We start from the raw sequence: 17,963 nt of genomic DNA, 5'->3' as shown, positions 1-17,963 counted from the left end.
AAAGCTAACATTAGGCTATAAACAAACGGTCGCATTACTTCAACTTCACCACCACTAAGTTTAACTTTTAAAGAGAATATAGATAGATATAGATATAGAGTATAAACACAACGAGGCCGTAGAGGCGGACTAATGACGTTTAATGTCAGTGACAACCACTGAAGTCTTATTTAGCCACTTGTTAGCAACCGTAAGACACGTAACCGCTCCAAAATCCACGAGTGGGGGCATCCACTGACGTATTTTATGTCGTAGAACAAAATGTGAAAATCCCTTAAGCTTAAGTGTGAACCACAGACCTTATTTCAGGCATCTAACCAAAAACCCCATTGACTTCCAGACGAGGGAACCGGAAGTGTAAACATGCTGATTCATTTCTGGGTTTTAGGACTCATCCCTGCAGCACTCTATACCCTGCCTTGCATTGTACTTGGAATTATTTTCATGACAAAGTGTTTTTTAAGTAATAAGTCTTACATATTCATCTAAATTTTTCCTAGTATGAGCAGTCCATTAATGTTCTCCAAACTGCTGGAGAGAGGGATGTCAAAGGTTCAAGCTAAAAGTAGAGGTAATACGGTTAAAATAACTGCAGCAGATCTGTTGACTACTTCATGTATCAATGTACCATTTTTGTTCATGGAAGTTGTTTTAATCTGAACTGTAAATCAAATAGCTTTGGGGCTGTGGAAGTTGTAGTTTTTCTCGTTTCATGGAGCTAGGTTAGCAGTGGCCCCCCTATCTTGGAACAAAGACCGGAAGCACAAATCCCTTACCTAGGTTTTCGATGGAGTAGTATCTCTGCTTGCTGTCCACTCGGACCGTCTCGGCGTAGGGACTTCCCACTCCGTAGCCGATGATGTAACCTCGAACTAAGATGTTTGGGCTGAGGGGTGGAGTCCAGGACATGATGATGCTGTTGGGCAGCGGTCTGACGTGCAAAGAGCTGGGCTGGTCGGGCACCTGACTCTCTGCAAAATCACAAACAATGAAGGGTCACGCCAAAGAAGACGATCTCAAACCTCGGTATTTCTGTAGTCCTGGCTGCGGCCCTGACCTCCACCACCGGCGGTTTTACAGCTGCCCTGTTAGCAGCACCAGTAGCAGGTACTTAGAGCAATAGGGCTAACAGATGCTAACCCTGTTAGCTGTGTATTAAACCCTAATAGGCCCTGACACTTTGTGTTATTCCTCGGCATCAGATTAGATCAGATTAGCGAGCTCTTGGCCCTCAGGGGGAGACGCTTCATATCACTTTATTGAGTGATAATCCATTGAAATGAGATTTGTGTCTCCCCCTGTCCCGGCCTGGAAACATAGTTAGTATGGATGTGTTTGGGTTTTTTTTTTTTTTTTTATCTCAGCAGCATCCTGCTGACCAGGACATTCGTCTCCTGAGCTTCAGCCTGAGGTCAGTTTTTCTAATTGTTCTGCTAGAAATTACTGGGTGACCAAACCCGAGACCTGCCAGCCCATTTGCTGGTTTTTGTTTTGTTTTTTTTTTTCCACTCTCTACATTCATTTCTACATCATTTTGCTGACCAAAGCTGAAGCCAGTGGCCCACTGGATTTCTCTCCGTCTTCCCATTAATAATATTTCATGACATTTTTTTGCAGCAGCAGCCAAGTCGTCTAGCCTTGGCGGTGCCAAATGATGGTGGTGATTCAGCAACTGAGAGAGACAACTTCATCCTTACCACCAGCAGGGTAAAATATTTGAAGTTTGTCTCGAGGGTGGTGCCCAACGCCACAGTGACTTTGATTGTGAAATGTCGTGGCTTACTGTAACACCGTGTTCTGGAATATGTCACAACAACCTGACCTGATGGTGGCACTAGAAGGAGAGTCAATAAAAATCGGTTTTCATACAACTTTGGGTTCAGTTTATCTTCAGATGTGTTTATTTATGTCCTTCCCATGTAAAACACATTCTGGTTCCATGGAGATCTTCATATCCTATACGCAACAGCCCTTTTTCTTTGTACACAGGACTTTCAAAGATGGATAGTCGTGTAAAATTGCCTGCAAACACTTGAAATAAACACACAAAACATATATATATGTATATATATATATATATATATATAGTACAATATATTGACACACCTTGTCACAAGAAGCCAGAAGAAAGTCTCGCAGAGGGAAGCGTACATTTCACTTATATAGCATTTCGAGAACAAAGAAGTGAAATGCAATTGGTCCTCTGCCCAAAGTTAAACAACAATACAACCAATTAAAAGAAGCCATGAAGAAAGCATAATCCCCCCCCCCCCCCCCACACACACACACACACACACACACACACACACACACATACAAGGCCTCCACTTCCAGGCATTCCAAGAGCCAGATTTTCTATCTAACGAAGTGAATAAATGATAAAACTAATGATTCATGCTGTTTCACCTTGGCAGGACACAGGTCATCCCCGTACAAAGGCCCCTCAGACTGGAATAATCTTTTCTGAGATCATTATTACCTCTTTCCGCTGCTCCAGGACACCTTCATTTTCTCATCTTAACAAAGCTGTTTATGCTTTTCACCCGCGTGTGCTCACAGTCTCTCAAATTATAAGTATCTCGTCAAATACCTTTCCTCTTCCTTCTCCTTTCCCGCTCTCCTCCACCTCCCCCTCCTCCTTCCACCCGTTCCCATCCCTCCCTCCCTCCTGCTCCCCTGAGGCAAATCACCCCTCCATCCGTCCATCTCAGCCCTTAACTGGTTAAATATTCATGTGTGTGTCGGGACAGCGGAGGTATTTACATGTTGTTGCACAGATCACTGCTATCACACACACACACACACACTCTCTCTCTCTCTCTCTTTCTCTCTCTGTTCTTACCGTCCAGGTCGTTCTCCGGCGTCTCAGCGGTGTACCAGTCACTGGCCGGACCTGTACCGTTGGCTGTCATGGCTGCTACCTGGAAACTGTACTGACTGCCCTTCTCTAGACCTGGGGAGGGAGAGAGAGAGAGAGAGAGAGAGAGAGAGAGCAAGTCATTATAACTGACGATAGATGTCAATTCAATTCAATTCAGTTTTATTTATATAGCGCCAAATCACAACAAAAGTCATCTCATGACACTTTACAAATAGAGCAGGTCTAGACCGACTCTTTATAATGTTATTACAGAGACCCAACAGTTCCCACCATGAGCAAGCACTTTGGCAACAGTGGCAAGGAAAAACTTCCTTTTAAGAGGCAGAAACCTCGAGCAGGACCAGACTCCAGGTGGGCGGTCATCTGCTGTCCGTGCTGCTATACATATTCCTGTGGTTACTATAACAACAGCTGTAATCACAACATTACTAAAGAGGAGGAAATGGACAAAACTGATAGTTCCAGCAGTGCTTTTTCTTTTTTAACAGTAACCTCAGTGTTAAATGAAATCAAAGATTTAAAGGGCTTAATGGAGAAAATCATTCTATAGCATCAAATGACTCATTTAAAACCAAACTTAGCAGAAAAATGAACACAAAATGAATAAACGTCAGCGCGATAAGAACCAACTAAAACCATCTTTGGGGAAAATGTATCTGACGTGTACTTTTATTTATTTTTTTGTTTGGCCCGTGTCCCATCCGCTAACATGGAAGGAGGGAGCGGGGGCTTGTGACCTATACTGTATCGGCCAGCCACCGGGAGGGGGGGGGGGCGATCGAGACGTTTTGGCTTCACTTTTTGGGGAGCTGCCATGTCATCCCCCTTTATATACAGCCCGTGGAACCCACAGGCCTTTGGTTCAAACGTGGCAAACAACCGCGCGGGTTTAAACCCTCTGATTTGAATTCCTTCCAACTGGAGACGCTGTGATTGTCACTTCTGAGTTTACCATATGGTGGAATGAATTAAGGTTCAACGTGTCGCCCTTTTAATCTCCTCAGTGAAGCTGCGATTCTTTATCTTGTGTACTGAAATTCCGTTTCTTAAACCAACGACAGTAGAAAAAGGCGTGATTATTGCTGACAGCCACACACACAAACACCTGCCACTGGGGAATGAATTCCTGTGCGGACGGACAGACGAAGATAACCATCAGTGGAAAATAATGGAAAGGAAGATCAGTTTCATTCAAATCCTGCACACCTCAAATTGAAATAATAGCTGGTGGCAGTTTGAATGCAGACACGTGCACATGCACACGCACACACGTGCAGACTTCTGCTTTTCTTTCAGAGGAGAAAAACAACGGACACAAGCAGACACGAGGCTGATTTTTAAAATCTAGGTCCTTTTTTTTTTTGTGGTTTGGTCCAAACAATCAGGCTGATTGTAAAACCAAATTTACTGAACTTTAAATATTTAAAGTAAATGACCTGAGCTTCCGAATTCAAACGTGATATGATGTAGAGTAAATCAAACTGCGGAGACTCACCTGTGAACAGGTACCAGAAGTTGTTGGGTTCGATGGCCTCTTGGTCTCCACGGCGACCGGTCTTCCTGTATTTGATCTTGTAGGCGGTGACGATGCCGTTCTGGGCGCTGCGCGGAGGTGGCTGCCACGACACCTTGATGCTCTGAAAGACAACAGGGACAGAGAAAAATAAAGTAATTGTGCGGCAAAACACCCTCTGACTGAAGACGTGGATGGATCATGAGACAATGGGCCCCTGGGCACAGACAAGTAATAGCCACCATCCTACATAGGAAGGACGACCCCCCAGATGCAGCCGTGTCGTTTGAAGTTGTGGTCATTTTGCATCTCTGTTGTCATCTTGCGTCTTTTTGTTGTTGTTTGCATCTCTTTGTGGTCATTTTGAATCTCTGTTGTCATTTTGCGTCTTTTTGTTGTTGTTTGCATCTCTTTGTGTTCCTCTTTGGGCAGCATGGTGGCGCAGTGGTTAGCACTGTTGCATGGGAGGTAAAGCTGGTTAGAGCGGGTTGGGGGTTTGATCCCCGGCTGCCCCTGTCATGTCGAAGTGTCCTTGAGCAAGACACTGAACCCATCGGTGTGTGAATGTGTGAGTGAATGGGTGAATGAGACTTAGCTGTAAAGCGCTTTGGGAACCGTGAAGGTTGAAAGGCGCTATATAAGTGAGATCATTTACCATTTACCATTTGTGGTCAATTTACATCTCTTTGTAGTCGTTTTGCCTCTCTTTGTGGTCATTTTGAATCTCTTTGTAGTCGTTTTGCGTCTTTTTGTTGTTGTTTGCATCTCTTTGTTGTCGCTTTGCGTCTTTTTGTTGTTGTTTGCATCTCTTTGTTGTCGCTTTGCGTCTTTTTGTTGTTGTTTGCATCTCTTTGTGGTCAATTTACATCTCTTTGTAGTCGTTTTGCATCTCTTTGTGGTCATTTTGAATCTCTTTGTAATCGTTTTGCGTCTTTTTGTTGATGTTTGCATCTCTTTGTGGTCATTTTGAATCGCTTTGTTGTTGTTTTGCGTCTTTTTGTTGTCATTTTACATCTCTTTGTTGTCATTTTGCGTCTTTTTGTTGTTGTTTGCGTCTCTTTGTAGTCGTTTTGCGTCGTTTTGTTGTTGTTTGCATCTCTTTGTAGTCGTTTTGCATCTCTTTGTTGTCATTTTGCATCTTTTTGTTGTTGTTTGCATCTCTTTGTTGTCGCTTTGCGTCTTTTTGTTGTTGTTTGCATCTCTTTGTGGACATTTTGCATCTCTTTGTTGTCGTTTTGCGTCTTTTTGTTGTTGTTTGCGTCTCTTTGTGGTCATTTTGCATCTCTTGGTGGTCGTTTTGCATTTTTTTGCTCTTGCTTTGCATCCCCTTGTGCTCTTAGAGTCAGTTCTGTCCATCAACATGAAGTTTGGTACTCACATAGAAATGCTGAGGATCAATGTCAATCAGTGGCTGCATCAGCTGCTGCCCACCAGTGTTTTCTTTACAGTTGGTCACATTTTACACCCCAACATTGTTCCAAATTACACTACACATAGTATTTTGCGTTCACACACGTCATACTTTGTTCAGTGTATGACAGGTTGTTTTTCTAATTTGGATACACACAACTTAGTTAACATTCTGTCACATCGTTCTTTAATTTGCAAGTAACACTTTTGTTTTCTTATCTTACTGAGCTCAGGGAGAGGAAGAAGCCGTCAGGGAGAGGGAAGACGGGGGGGGGACTTGAATTTAGAGTTCTTGAAAATCTCTTTTTGTTTGGCTTTGTTATCGTTTGCTGGAAGCGAATTCTTTCTTTGGAGATAATTTCTCTTGATGGGTTGTTTATGTCGGGCTATTGTTAAGTATGTTAGATGCTTAATGCTGTTGTTAGTCAAGTTTCCCCTTATGTCTGTCGAGGGCTAGTCCATGTGTGTACATAAGCTCCTTGTGTGTCATTAGGGAGGGAGGTCTGTTTAGTCATGTTGTGTTACGTTGAAGTTTTAGTTTAGTTTTGAGTGGTAGCTTCTTCTCCTAGTATCTTACGTTATATTAGGATTGATTTACTTTAGGTTTTTTCTTTCCACTTTATTAAAGAAATTTTCCTTTTTTACACACTGTCCTCAAATATATATATATATGTATATATATATATATACGGTGTATATATACAGTGCTTAACAAATTTATTAGACCACCACAGTGTAAGGTGTTTGCCACCGCTGCCCTAAATTAACAGTATTGCTGATTACCAAAATATTTTATGTTTCTGTAATGGTTAATCCACCAGTATGTGCAAGCCAAGCTGATATCTTTAATGCTAAAATATAATTATTGTTGTTATCCATGAATTCTCAAATTTACTGTTTTACAAAAAAGCAGAAAAAAATACCAAAGCACAAAATTATTATTTTTTGATTAAGATGCCTATTTACAGTTATTTACTTGCATTCCTGAACAGAAACATTTATTTTGTGGTTGCAAGAATGCAAGCTGTTATCAGGGCCAAAGGAGGTCATATAAAATATCAAGATTTTTGGTTAATATATGTGAATAAGGACTATTTAGTTGTTCCAGTTCAAGTTTTTGATAGATTTCTAAAATATTTGTGTTTTCTCATTTTTATGACAGGTGGTCTAATAAATTTGTTAAGCACTGTATATATATTCTATTTTTGCTCAGATGAGTCTGATGCTGAACTTGTTTCTGTGATTTTACTGTTTTTATTGAATTGTTCTGGTAAAAAAAAAAGCTGTGTGCAGTTTGAATTTCACTACACGTTTGTGTGTGTGCATGTGCGTATACACATCGCACACATGTCTATGTGCACGTGTATGAGGGTGCATCTGTGTTTGTGTGTTTGTTTGGGCGTGTGTTGCATGAATTTTAATTGCTTTATTTGCATGTTAACAACCCACCTCTGACACACACACACACACACACACACAGCAGATGTTTGCTCAGCCCCCAGTGTGCTCTGCTCTGTGAGGCAGCTGCCATCAACCATTCTGCTGATATACAGTGTTAGGTGGGGTGAACATTAATGAATGAAGATTAATGAATTAGAAAAGTGAAAAAAAAAAAAAAGAAAAGAATCTGATACATCTCTCTGTTGTATCCCCTCTCTGTACCTCCTTCTATTTCTCGTCTCATCACTTATTATCTCTGTCACAGCTTCTCCTGCTGGTTGTGCCGTTTTTTTTCAACTACTAGTAATACCATTTCTACGAACGATAGAAGAAATTACAACTTTATTGTACTGAAACTTAACCATCAACGTTGAGCTCGGGGGAAATTTAGAAATTCAGGGACACTGTAACAAAGTCGGGTAGTGTATTTGATAAAAACAATCTTAGTCTAATCTAATCTGTAGTGCTCAGAGTCATATTTGGCTCCAAATTATGACTAGTAGGTAAATATATATATATTCACGTGTGCAGGGACTCGATAGCTTAGCCAGATGGCTCGGCCAGAGAGGGACTCAATGCCCAATCTCCGCGGGCCCGCGCCAACTAGGACGCCCATGCACGTGACTTGCACACGGGTGACGTGGCACACATCCCTGACAGTGGCATTCGCATTGTTCTGCTGACTGACAGGTGGCGGTGATGTGCCAAGAAATGTGGCAATGGGCGAAGGTTAAGAAGGAGAGGGAGATGGCTATCGGGCAAACATGGACGTAAACGACTGTTTTCAAATAGGTTTTTAAAAAAAAACATTCATTTTCATGTAGTTCACAGCCCCAAATACTCACTGGAGCACCAAATGTGGATTAATCCGCCACTGAAAAAAGTCCCCAACAAATGCACTATTTCCTCCTGTTGATAAAAACACTACAGTGAGCTGCTGAGTTGAGTGTCACAGACAGGCTACAACCGAAATAGCACATTGTTGGTTTTGGTCTTTTTTCATGGGATTTGAAGACAGACTTAACTACGAATGTTCATAAATACGACCTCCCTAGTTCCATTAGCAGTCAGGGCATATTACCTTGAGCACTGATTCAAAATGGTGGTCAAGCGGTAGGGTGGACCTACAGTAGGTGTGATGGTAGACACCTGCCAGCCAATCGGAAACCAGTGTTTTCTGTCGTTGTGGTCAAATTGTCAGTATTGAATAAAAGTGGGCGGTCATTTTGTACAAAGCACACGCAGCTCGGATCCAGGCAGGCCACTTACACATGTACAGATTGTATCACACACACTCACACATCTGTTGTCGGTGTCACATGAACACACACACACACACACACACACACACACACACACACACACAGAGTGATGGTGTGTGAGCCAGCAAGCAGTTTAAATATTCAGCCAGTGTTACTGTGACGACGGCCACAGAGGAATTCATTAACATTTAGCCGCACCTGTTCCCTCCGCTGCTCCTCATCCTGCTAATTGATTACAGCAGAACTGATTACTGAGAGGGAGGGGGGAGGAGGGGGAGGAGCGGAGAGGCAGGAGGACGGAGGGAGGGAGAGAAAAAGGAGAGGGGCAAATTGAATAAATGTGTTTGCCGGCCAAATTCCTCCATACACTCCCTCTATCTCTGTCTGGTCGGGCGTCACCACGCGCCTCATTAACTAATTAGCCACTTTGACAGGACACAGGTGGATGTGAGGTCTCCATGGAAACGATACAGAAGTTAAATTCATGTTGGAACAACTCCCACAGAGACACAAAGAGGCAGACGGACCCATGAAGGAGGACACCACCACCACCACCACGAGTCTCTACCGTGAGGGAAATACTACAGCAACAACTACTACAACCTTCCCTGGATGTTTAGCACTTCCTAGCTAACGTTAACGCTGCAATGTAGCGCTGTGCTTTTTTTTTTTTTTTTTTTTTCTCCCAAGCTTAAATAAATGTGTCCAAGATGTGCGTAGATACTTCAGAATGAATTTGACGCCTTCCCCATCGTATCGTGTAACACCATCAAACGGTAGCAACAGGCCAGGACGTGGTTGAATGCTAACGTTAGCTGTCGTCAGACGGTAGCTAATGGGCTACCAAATGCATTGTTTTACCTTGAAATACGGCCCGACGTCCCTCCGGATTTTCACCATCCATTGTTTTTGCAGTTGACGGTCAACCAGGTGGTGACACGATAACGATTTGTCAGATTCCTCTATGTTTATACGACTTGCGAGCTGGAACAGAGCAGCGCAACACGACAGCAGCATTTGCGCTTCCCACCCTGAGCGGGAGCTCAGAGGAAAATGGGCGCCGTGTGAATATGGAGCTACTAATGGGGATGCTAGTATAAAACTAGCGCTACTAGCACTGTGCACAATGTATAACTGACCTACTCAAGTCAGTATTCTGTCAGTCTAGTATTAAGTCCACTTTCCACCTGCTGCTAACATAACAGCTGAAGCACAGCGTGCTGTGTTCATCAAGTTGCTCCATTTCATCTCTTTCTCAGTGCTTGCCGGACTAAATGGGCTCCGCGGATCAATTAAGCCTGTTTCAGATGTACTCTCTTTCCTCGTGTGAATTAGAGGTGAAGTGGCCTCAGGCTGTACTGTAACACTGCATCATTTTGCTGCTTTTTTTTTTCTTTTTCTTTTTCTCCGTCTGAGTGGAGTCAGAAAATGTCGGTAGCAGAAATCCCTCTCCTGCAGCTGCTTTGTATTCAGATGCAGTTGACGTTGTAAAGCAGAGGGGGCAAGCGAAGCCGTGGCCCCCGTTCGCAGCCTTCAAACAGGCCGGGAGTCTCCCGTCCTTTTTTCTTTTTAATTTTCCCTCAGAGGGCGCAGAGTAAAATGCAGGGAGGCCTGCAGAAAGCAGATGAGGACGATAATAATAAGTGCGGATAACAAGCAATAATCACAAGAAGCCGAGACGTCTGAGGGATACTTAATGAAGATAATGAACAAAGACAACAACACTCTCTAATATTATGCTACTAGTGTTGCCACAAGAACGCTATCCATAACGACTCTTACGTAGTACTGCTATATCTGCTGTTGCTCATGCTGTTACTGCTAAGGGATGCTCCGCATATAGCATATAATTTTTCAGCATTTAAAGTACAAACACACCAAGCTTTTCTCTTGCCTCAACGAGCCAGTGTGTCCCGATAACTTCAAATCTTCAGCTGTGACCCATTCATGAAGTGTGAAAGTTGTAGAATGCAGGAAACGTGACGGTCAGACTGCTTATTTTATACTAAACTCTTATAAACTGTAACCCTAACTTTTAACCAAAACTAACCTCGTCAGGTAAACCTACTCGTGTGCAAATTCCAAGTGGGTACAATGAGTTACGTGAGTGGCGAACCACCCTTTGCCTCCCGATTTGGACTTCAGATTCATATGCAAATATAAAGCACGTTTGAAATTTGCATGGTCCTCAAGTGAGAAGTAGTGGTTACAAAAATAACGGCAACTCCAAGATCTTCAGCTATAAGCTGCCGTTCTTTACCTACAGTTCAATACTGCCACATTGCTTTAAAACTACAAACACCAGGCGCCCAGCTGTACCGTCGCATCAAAGTCAATTCACCCCTTCCAGCCAACCAGAATTGAGAATTTTCAGTGGCCATGGCGCAAACAGGTCTATACATCTGCGTACTGGGCGGCTGTATCGGGGGCCGGACCTCGGCCTCAGATCACCACTGCGCCGGTGTGTGTGTGTGTTGCCATTTAAACGTTAACGCCAATCTGATGCTTCATTCGGTGATTCTGCGGGTCACAGCGTCTCTGTTGGCTGTCTCAGGTCGTCTGGCAAAAAGAGCCAAACCTGTTTCAGTGACGAGATGAAGTCATAGTCATCGGTTACTGAGACTGGACTTCCTGGATCATAGTTGATCTTCCCGTGTGTACCTGCCCCCACCAACACAGCCTTTTTTTTAAAAAGGCGGTGATGTTTTCATCCTGAATAACTCTCAACGTTGCTTTCGGACACACAGGATGTTTGTGCGAAAGACTGTCGTACCGCGGGGCTGGTAAGGCCATTGTAACAACGGGGCCTCATGCGGAAAGCCACATACCAAGAAATGTCCTCTTATTTTTGTTCGTATCCACGATTTGCTTTTATTTTGTTACCCACTGATTTGGGAGGTTTGATTTGGGATTCACCAATCCCCACTTATTTTTGCTTTTCTCTTCGAGAAAACTTTTCGAGAGCACTCTTACCAAGGTAAGAAAAAGAAATCTTGTTCTCACAGATCACAAAACTGTTTGTCCAACGCAAAGGAAACACAAGTTTGAAATTTGAGAGAATATCATATCATCAAATTTAGATTATTATGTGTTTTAGAGTAATTATGAAAATAAATTCGAGGGCTAAAGAAATACTTTTGGTCCGTTGATCCCAATTCAGACTATACATTTTTTTTAATTTTTTTTTAGTTTCAGTTACTGTGCGTCCCTCTGCTCCGCTGGGTTTTTGAATTTCCTGTAACGCCAGCCCTGGAAGAAAAAAAAAACTTGAATGTGGAATTAATTCAGAGGGTTTCTCTTCTGTTTCTGTATGCTGAGCTGCAGTGTGAGAGCTGCATACAGAACACCTCATCCACCCCGTGACCTCCACACACACACACACACACACACACACACACAGGGCCAGGTGAGTAAACACTCCCTGAATTCAATCTGTGATTGTTTGTTCATGTCCTCTGGGTGAGAGCTGCAACCACATCGACTGTGTGTGTGTATGTGTGTGTAAGCGCGCGTAAGTGTTAATGTCCTCTGGGTAAAAGGAGCAATCACATGGAGGGCAGACTGTCTCTATTTGCTCTGCAATACAACATGCAACACCATGCTGTGTGTGTGTGTGTGTGTGTGTGTGTGTGTGTGTGTGTGCACGTGTTCATAAAATAAACAGCTGTTAGAACAACAACTGTTAGAACAACATATTAAAAATACACATGGAGGTGTGTTTGAGCAGTTGGTTTTCTACGTACACAGAATATTTAAGAAATACTTGAGGGATTTTTCAGAGATGGCAGCCGAGTATTAAAGCAACAGTCTGTGACGCTGACAGTCAAACACGGTGGAAGCTGCTGTCACTATCACTTTCCTTCAACAGGTCTTTAATATAGACCCCTCTCCTGTTAGTAAATATTATGGCGGGAGTTTTTTTTGTGTGGGCGGAGCTTAGGTGGAGGCAGAATAATCCCCTGGACGCGTTAGCTAATGCTTGCTAGCAAGTACGAGTTGTGTACGGTCACTCACTCGGTTAAAGTGAACATGAACCACTGGGGCCAGATTAGCTAACCCGTACACGCGAGGATTAGCTCTGGTGGAATGGCCAGACATTTAGCGTTGCACCTACCTGACAGAGAAACCAAGCGTGTACAGTAAAAAGAAAATAAATCTTTAGATGCCTATAACTATGTCCTGAATGGTCATGTACAAGACTTGAAACGCAAAAGATTTAAGAGATGAGTTTTGTCTCTGGCCACACGACTAGCTAACAAAGTTAGCTAATGCGCTAAAAGAGTAGAGTTAGCGTGACGAGCGAAATCATCTATTCCTCAGAGTTCCCTGATCTGATTAGCTTTTCATGACAAACCTTTAGACACGGTAACGTTATCCATACCTACAACAGACAAGACTTTACTTTCCCAAGCAGTTTTGACGTTGGCCTCACTCCAATCCTTTCGTCTTACCACGTTTAACCATAGTTTTTTTTTTTTTGGACTGGCAGTGGCAGCTCGTATGTGATAAAATTTCAATTTGGAGCCATTACTCCTTCACAACTAAACATGACATCTGCACTAAAATGTTCTGCAGGGAAAGTAGATGACAACTAACTACTAAACTGAATTGCTTGCAATGGGAGCGCCACGTGCTTATGCTATGCTACAAACGGCAGCAGCGTGACGAGGCACTGAGCGTCTTTTCTTTTCTTTCACAGAGAGTTAAAAAAATGTTCAGCTTTGGGTAAGACGCTGCACTCGTCACTTTTTACCCAGCCGTCCAATCGCAGCGGGGCGGGACAAGTACCACAAAGACCAACCTAGATGTTTCCTCGCCCATGAAAAAACATCCCTACGTGCGTCTGTTGCCGTTCCTCCAAAAAACCCTCCCATCACAAGTTCGCAGAGCCAAGCAGATGTCCCAAAATGTCGTGTTTTGTCCGACCGACAGTCCAAAAGCCAAAAATATCGACTTCACAACTGTATAAACAGAGGGGAGTCGCACATCCCCACCTTTGAGAGTCTGCAACAAATGAATTTGTTTCACATTCGTATTGATTATTTGATCATCTGCTGATCATTTCAGCTACGCCTCTGTACCTCTGTTTTAAATGCTTTTCCTTTCAGATGGGGGGAAGTGTTTCCATGGCTACTAAATTGCATGCATAAATACGTAAATCACTAAAGGGTGTGATTTCCTCTTTGTAACCAGTTTCATCATAATGTGTTATTTGCAAGTTGTATCCAGGCGGGAAATAGACCCCAGAAGCAAGCGTCATGGAAGATGTAGTCGTTGAATGCTAAGAACAAGATCATTATTTTGTCTTTGTGTGTGCACGGCAGTAAATGTTTCTTTATATCCAGGATCACACTCATGAGTTTCTGGTCACAGGGCCCTCCCTGGTCCAGTCTGAGCTCGGCTGTTTACCGCTCGGCCTATTCAGGAGATGCGCTCCTGCTGAGGTATACTCCCTGAATTTGTGTTTAAAATCTTTTACGTACACGAGAAGAGCACCTCGGCACATTTCTATGGACGAACACACTTCACTTCGTTCAAACTTTTTTTTATGGAGACTTTTTTTTCTTTCCTCTGACACAGTAAAGGTCACGTCCAGCGGCTCTTCATGGATCAGAAAACTTGCCTGGAATAACTCTGCAGCCAGTGAAACCGTGTTATATCACCACGTCCAAAATAAAATGCTATTATACTACAGTAATAAAACCCCCAGAGGATGTTCTGTTCTGTCATTACATTTTACAGGAACGATCAGGAATGACTTTTGAGACTGGAGAGAAAATCTTAATTAACTGAATCCCTTTTTACCAATGGGAAATGTCATTTGTGTCTCAGTATACAGTATATATTTTATATTTATTTCACGGCTGGAGGATGAAATGATTTCTCCGTATTAAAATACGGAGCACTGTTGTTACTCCAGATTTAGGGTTTCAATGTAGTTTTGACTTCTGTCTGAAACCCAACTGATCTGACAAGAATGTTTCTCAAATGCTGGCACTTAGTCAAACTTAAAGACAAGACCGAGACAGCTCGTGTGACGTCATTTCCAGTGTTTGTTGGGACTTGTGTTCTTATTGGTCCCATTTCTTTGTAATTAAAAAAGGAGGAGGAAATTTAAAGCTTTCTCTGCAGCAATAGCTGCCCTATTGGTGGTCTTTAGGGGGTGTGAATCTTTTGTTTATTAATCATTATACAACATGCAAGCTGTAGTCCCTTCATGTTACACACACAAAAAACAGAAAACTGTTATTTATTGAGGAGAATGAAGCTGGTGGTACGGCAGAAGATACTTCTGTATCGCTTTTCAGCCTTAACAGTTCCCAAAGTCTTGCTCAAGGACGCTTCAGCATGATGGGGGGGGGGGTCGAAGTCCCAACCCGCTCTACCTCCCATGTGATGGTGCTAACCACTGCGCCACCATGCCGCCACATTTTTAGTATCCTCTGGGGCCTCACCTCACCTCACCGATATCCCTGATGGGTACCAATGATGTTTGGGGCGGTTTGAATCACCCGCCGCAGAGCCCTCTTGTCCTGGGCCGAGCACATCCCACACCAGTTTGTAATGTTTCCAATCAGGATGCTTTCTGTTGCTCCTCTGTAAAAGTGTAAAAAAAACTTGGCACGGCAATTTTGCCTTCTTTAGTTTCCTTAAGAAGTACAGTCGTTTCTGAGCTTTCTTTACCAGAGTGGAGATGGTAGTGTCCATGACAGGTTCTCTGTGATGCTGATTCTCACAGGAGTGTGTGTCTTCCCCTTTTTCCTAAAATGAACAATCAGCCTCTTTGGCTTTGCTGATGTTGTTCTCTGTGCACCACTGTGCGAGATTGTTGATTTCCTCGTGATATGAAGTCTCGTCGGTGTTTGAAATCCGAGCCGATGGTGGTGGCGTCGTCTGCAATTTCTGGAGTTTCAGTCAGTATGTGTACAGCGTGAACAGGACGGGGAGCTGAATTCAACAAATGTGATCTAAGTGTAAGATGTGTGAGGGCTGGGAGGAGAGCAGTAGAGATGGCACCCTGTGTTGATCCAGTTTCTCAAAGCACTAGACCCTCTAGACGTTTTGGGCGATGGTGGCTGCCTTGCAGCGGGTGGGAACACTCTCCTGTGATGGTGATACACTGAAAATGTCAGCAATGACATCGACTAGCTTGGTTGACACATGTTCTGATGACCCCCAGGGATGAACTCCCAGCAGGGTTCTTCTCACATCTGCTGTGGATACCGACAGTGGCCCGAGCCTCTGGAGGCGGAGGAGACTTGACAGCTGATTGGTTCAAAGCGAGCATAGAGGGTTTTGAATTAATCTAATAATGGCAACGTGGCCTCACACATGATGGGGGGGCGCCCCTGCTTTTGTAGCCTGCGATGGTCTGGATCGCCTGGCGCATATCTTTGGTGTGGTGGTTGGTGTGTCTCCAGCCTCTCCTGATGTCTCCGCTTTGCCTCCTTGACATCAGCTTTCAGTCTCGGTCTGCGGTGCTCTAAGCTTCCTTGTCACCTCACCCAAAGGTAGCTTTTTTGGCTCTGGATAGGGCCCTTCACCTCTCCATTGATGTGGTTCTCCTGGTGGGGGCCATCTCTGAACAGAACAGTCGTGTAGAGCTGCTGTAGCTTCATCTGTCCACACTTGAACTGTTTTTTCCCCCTGATGGTTTGGGAGCTGGCAGTGAGTTGGCAGGAGATGCAGGGGAATATGGTGTGATTGACCAAGATGGCGGGCGGGCGAGGGCTTTGTAGCTGCCAAAAACGTTTGTATGAACATGATCCAGGGTGTTGCATCCCCCTTTTTAAAATTTTCATCTTGAGGAATGTAAACAGCAGCAGCAAAAACACTGGTGAACTCTCTGGGAAGATAATATGACCAACATCTTAAAGCTACAGCAGGCTATATCATTGAATTATAATTTTCATTGAAATAACTAATTCTGACCATTGCATGTCACAAACAACATCTAATTGAAGGGCTCCTTTAAAAAAAAAATGTGTGTCTGTGAGCACCCGTCCCCTTTGTATTTAGTCTTTTAAAAAACTGGACCAGGTCTGAATCAAAGAACCTATCAGGGTTAGCTAGCACGTAACTGGCCAATCACATTGACTCTGTACGAACAAGGGAGAGAGGAATCAAAACACAGAACCCCTGATTACCCTGATAGGTTGTATGATTCAGCCAATCAGGGAAAAGGGGGGTTGGGTACCGTGAAATTGCAATCATGGGGCAATGCCAGGGCTATCTGGTGGGAACCACTGCTAACCCTCAGCAAGCTGGCTTGCTAGCGTCCACTTGACAGTAAGACGGGTCCTCTAAATGTAGAATGGTATGAGGGGACGCTGCACACGCTGCAACTGTACATAATCAACACTAAATAAGAGCGTGCTGTATCAACACCCGTAGGATACATGTAATAGTGTGTAATGGTCAGTAGCACACCACCCGAGACGGCAGCGCATCTCCTAGCAACACTGGCTCAGATGTCAGTCAGCGGCTGCCACGGGGGAAACGCCCACCCACAGACTTCAAGCTTAGACACTGTTTCCCAGAAATATGCCAAAAAACAGTTTGACAAATACATTACACATTTTTAATGGTGTCTAAGAAAGCAGTGGTATTTTGCTCGTGAGAGGTTGCGCGGAGAATTCGAAACCATGTCCGGATTCCTGCTGATCTCAAGATCTGTTGAAGACTCAAGACACCTGGACGCAGTCAACACACTGGTGTCCTTGTTTCTTAACTGACTGCTCATGACACCAGAGAGAGAAACCAGGTCAGAGATCAGTTCATGTCCCGCTGCCTCCATCTGTCCAGACTGGACATCAATGTGGGCCCCGATACGGTATTCCAGAGTTCTCCGAATCCTTTCAAAAACGTTTTAGGGCTTGTAACAGTGAAAACACGCGTGTGAGCGGGAAATGCGTGAATATGAGAGGGATTACATGTGTGCTTGAGAGTAAAATTAATGAATTATGACCTGCACAGCTTCTCATAGACAGGCACTAGCTGAGAGTTTTCATAATGGACTCTGTAAAACCTGATTTCATGTCCCAAGAAGTCAAATGAACACTTCACTCAGCTGGACCCTCCACTGCTGGTTCTTTGAATTCACGTTTAAACGAGAGTCCAGCTTCTCTCCAGAGTCACGCTAACTCAACTGTGAGGTTTAGTCGCTCCAAGCAGGAACCCTTCCAAGAGCTATTCTTAGACCAGTGGTGGAGTTTGCAGAGTTTGCAGAGTGCTGGATGTTCCCTGAATCCACTCCTGATCCTGACTCTGACAGCCACACAGACAGTGACCCCCGGGTCGGACTCCCTGGAGAATTCTGGGCACAAAAAAAACCCTCTACAGACTGACATACTGTAAACTCCGGCTGTGTGTTCAACCAAGCATTCAACAACACACACACACACACACACTGACAGTGACGCTCCACTGACTGGAGGAAAGTTAAGAGAATGTCAGA

The 17,963-nt window shown here is 43.8% G+C and overlaps 1 protein-coding gene across 1 annotated transcript in view; it reads right to left on the bottom strand.

Annotated features, from left to right (window-relative positions):
• Positions 1-17,963, bottom strand: part of dcc (DCC netrin 1 receptor) — a 225,532-nt gene that overhangs the window by 69,659 nt on the left and 137,910 nt on the right. The window contains exons 13-15 of the mRNA XM_070924473.1: positions 4,377-4,518; positions 2,843-2,953; positions 777-971 (exon numbers count right to left, since the gene is read on the bottom strand). Coding sequence (XP_070780574.1) covers positions 777-971; positions 2,843-2,953; positions 4,377-4,518 — 448 coding nt within the window. The remainder of the gene's footprint in view (positions 1-776; positions 972-2,842; positions 2,954-4,376; positions 4,519-17,963) is intronic.

Source organism: Enoplosus armatus, chromosome 18, assembly GCF_043641665.1.
Source record: "Enoplosus armatus isolate fEnoArm2 chromosome 18, fEnoArm2.hap1, whole genome shotgun sequence".
In the NCBI taxonomy this organism is placed as follows: Eukaryota; Metazoa; Chordata; class Actinopteri; order Centrarchiformes; family Enoplosidae; genus Enoplosus; species Enoplosus armatus.
This window is presented reverse-complemented; position numbering and strand designations above follow the sequence as displayed.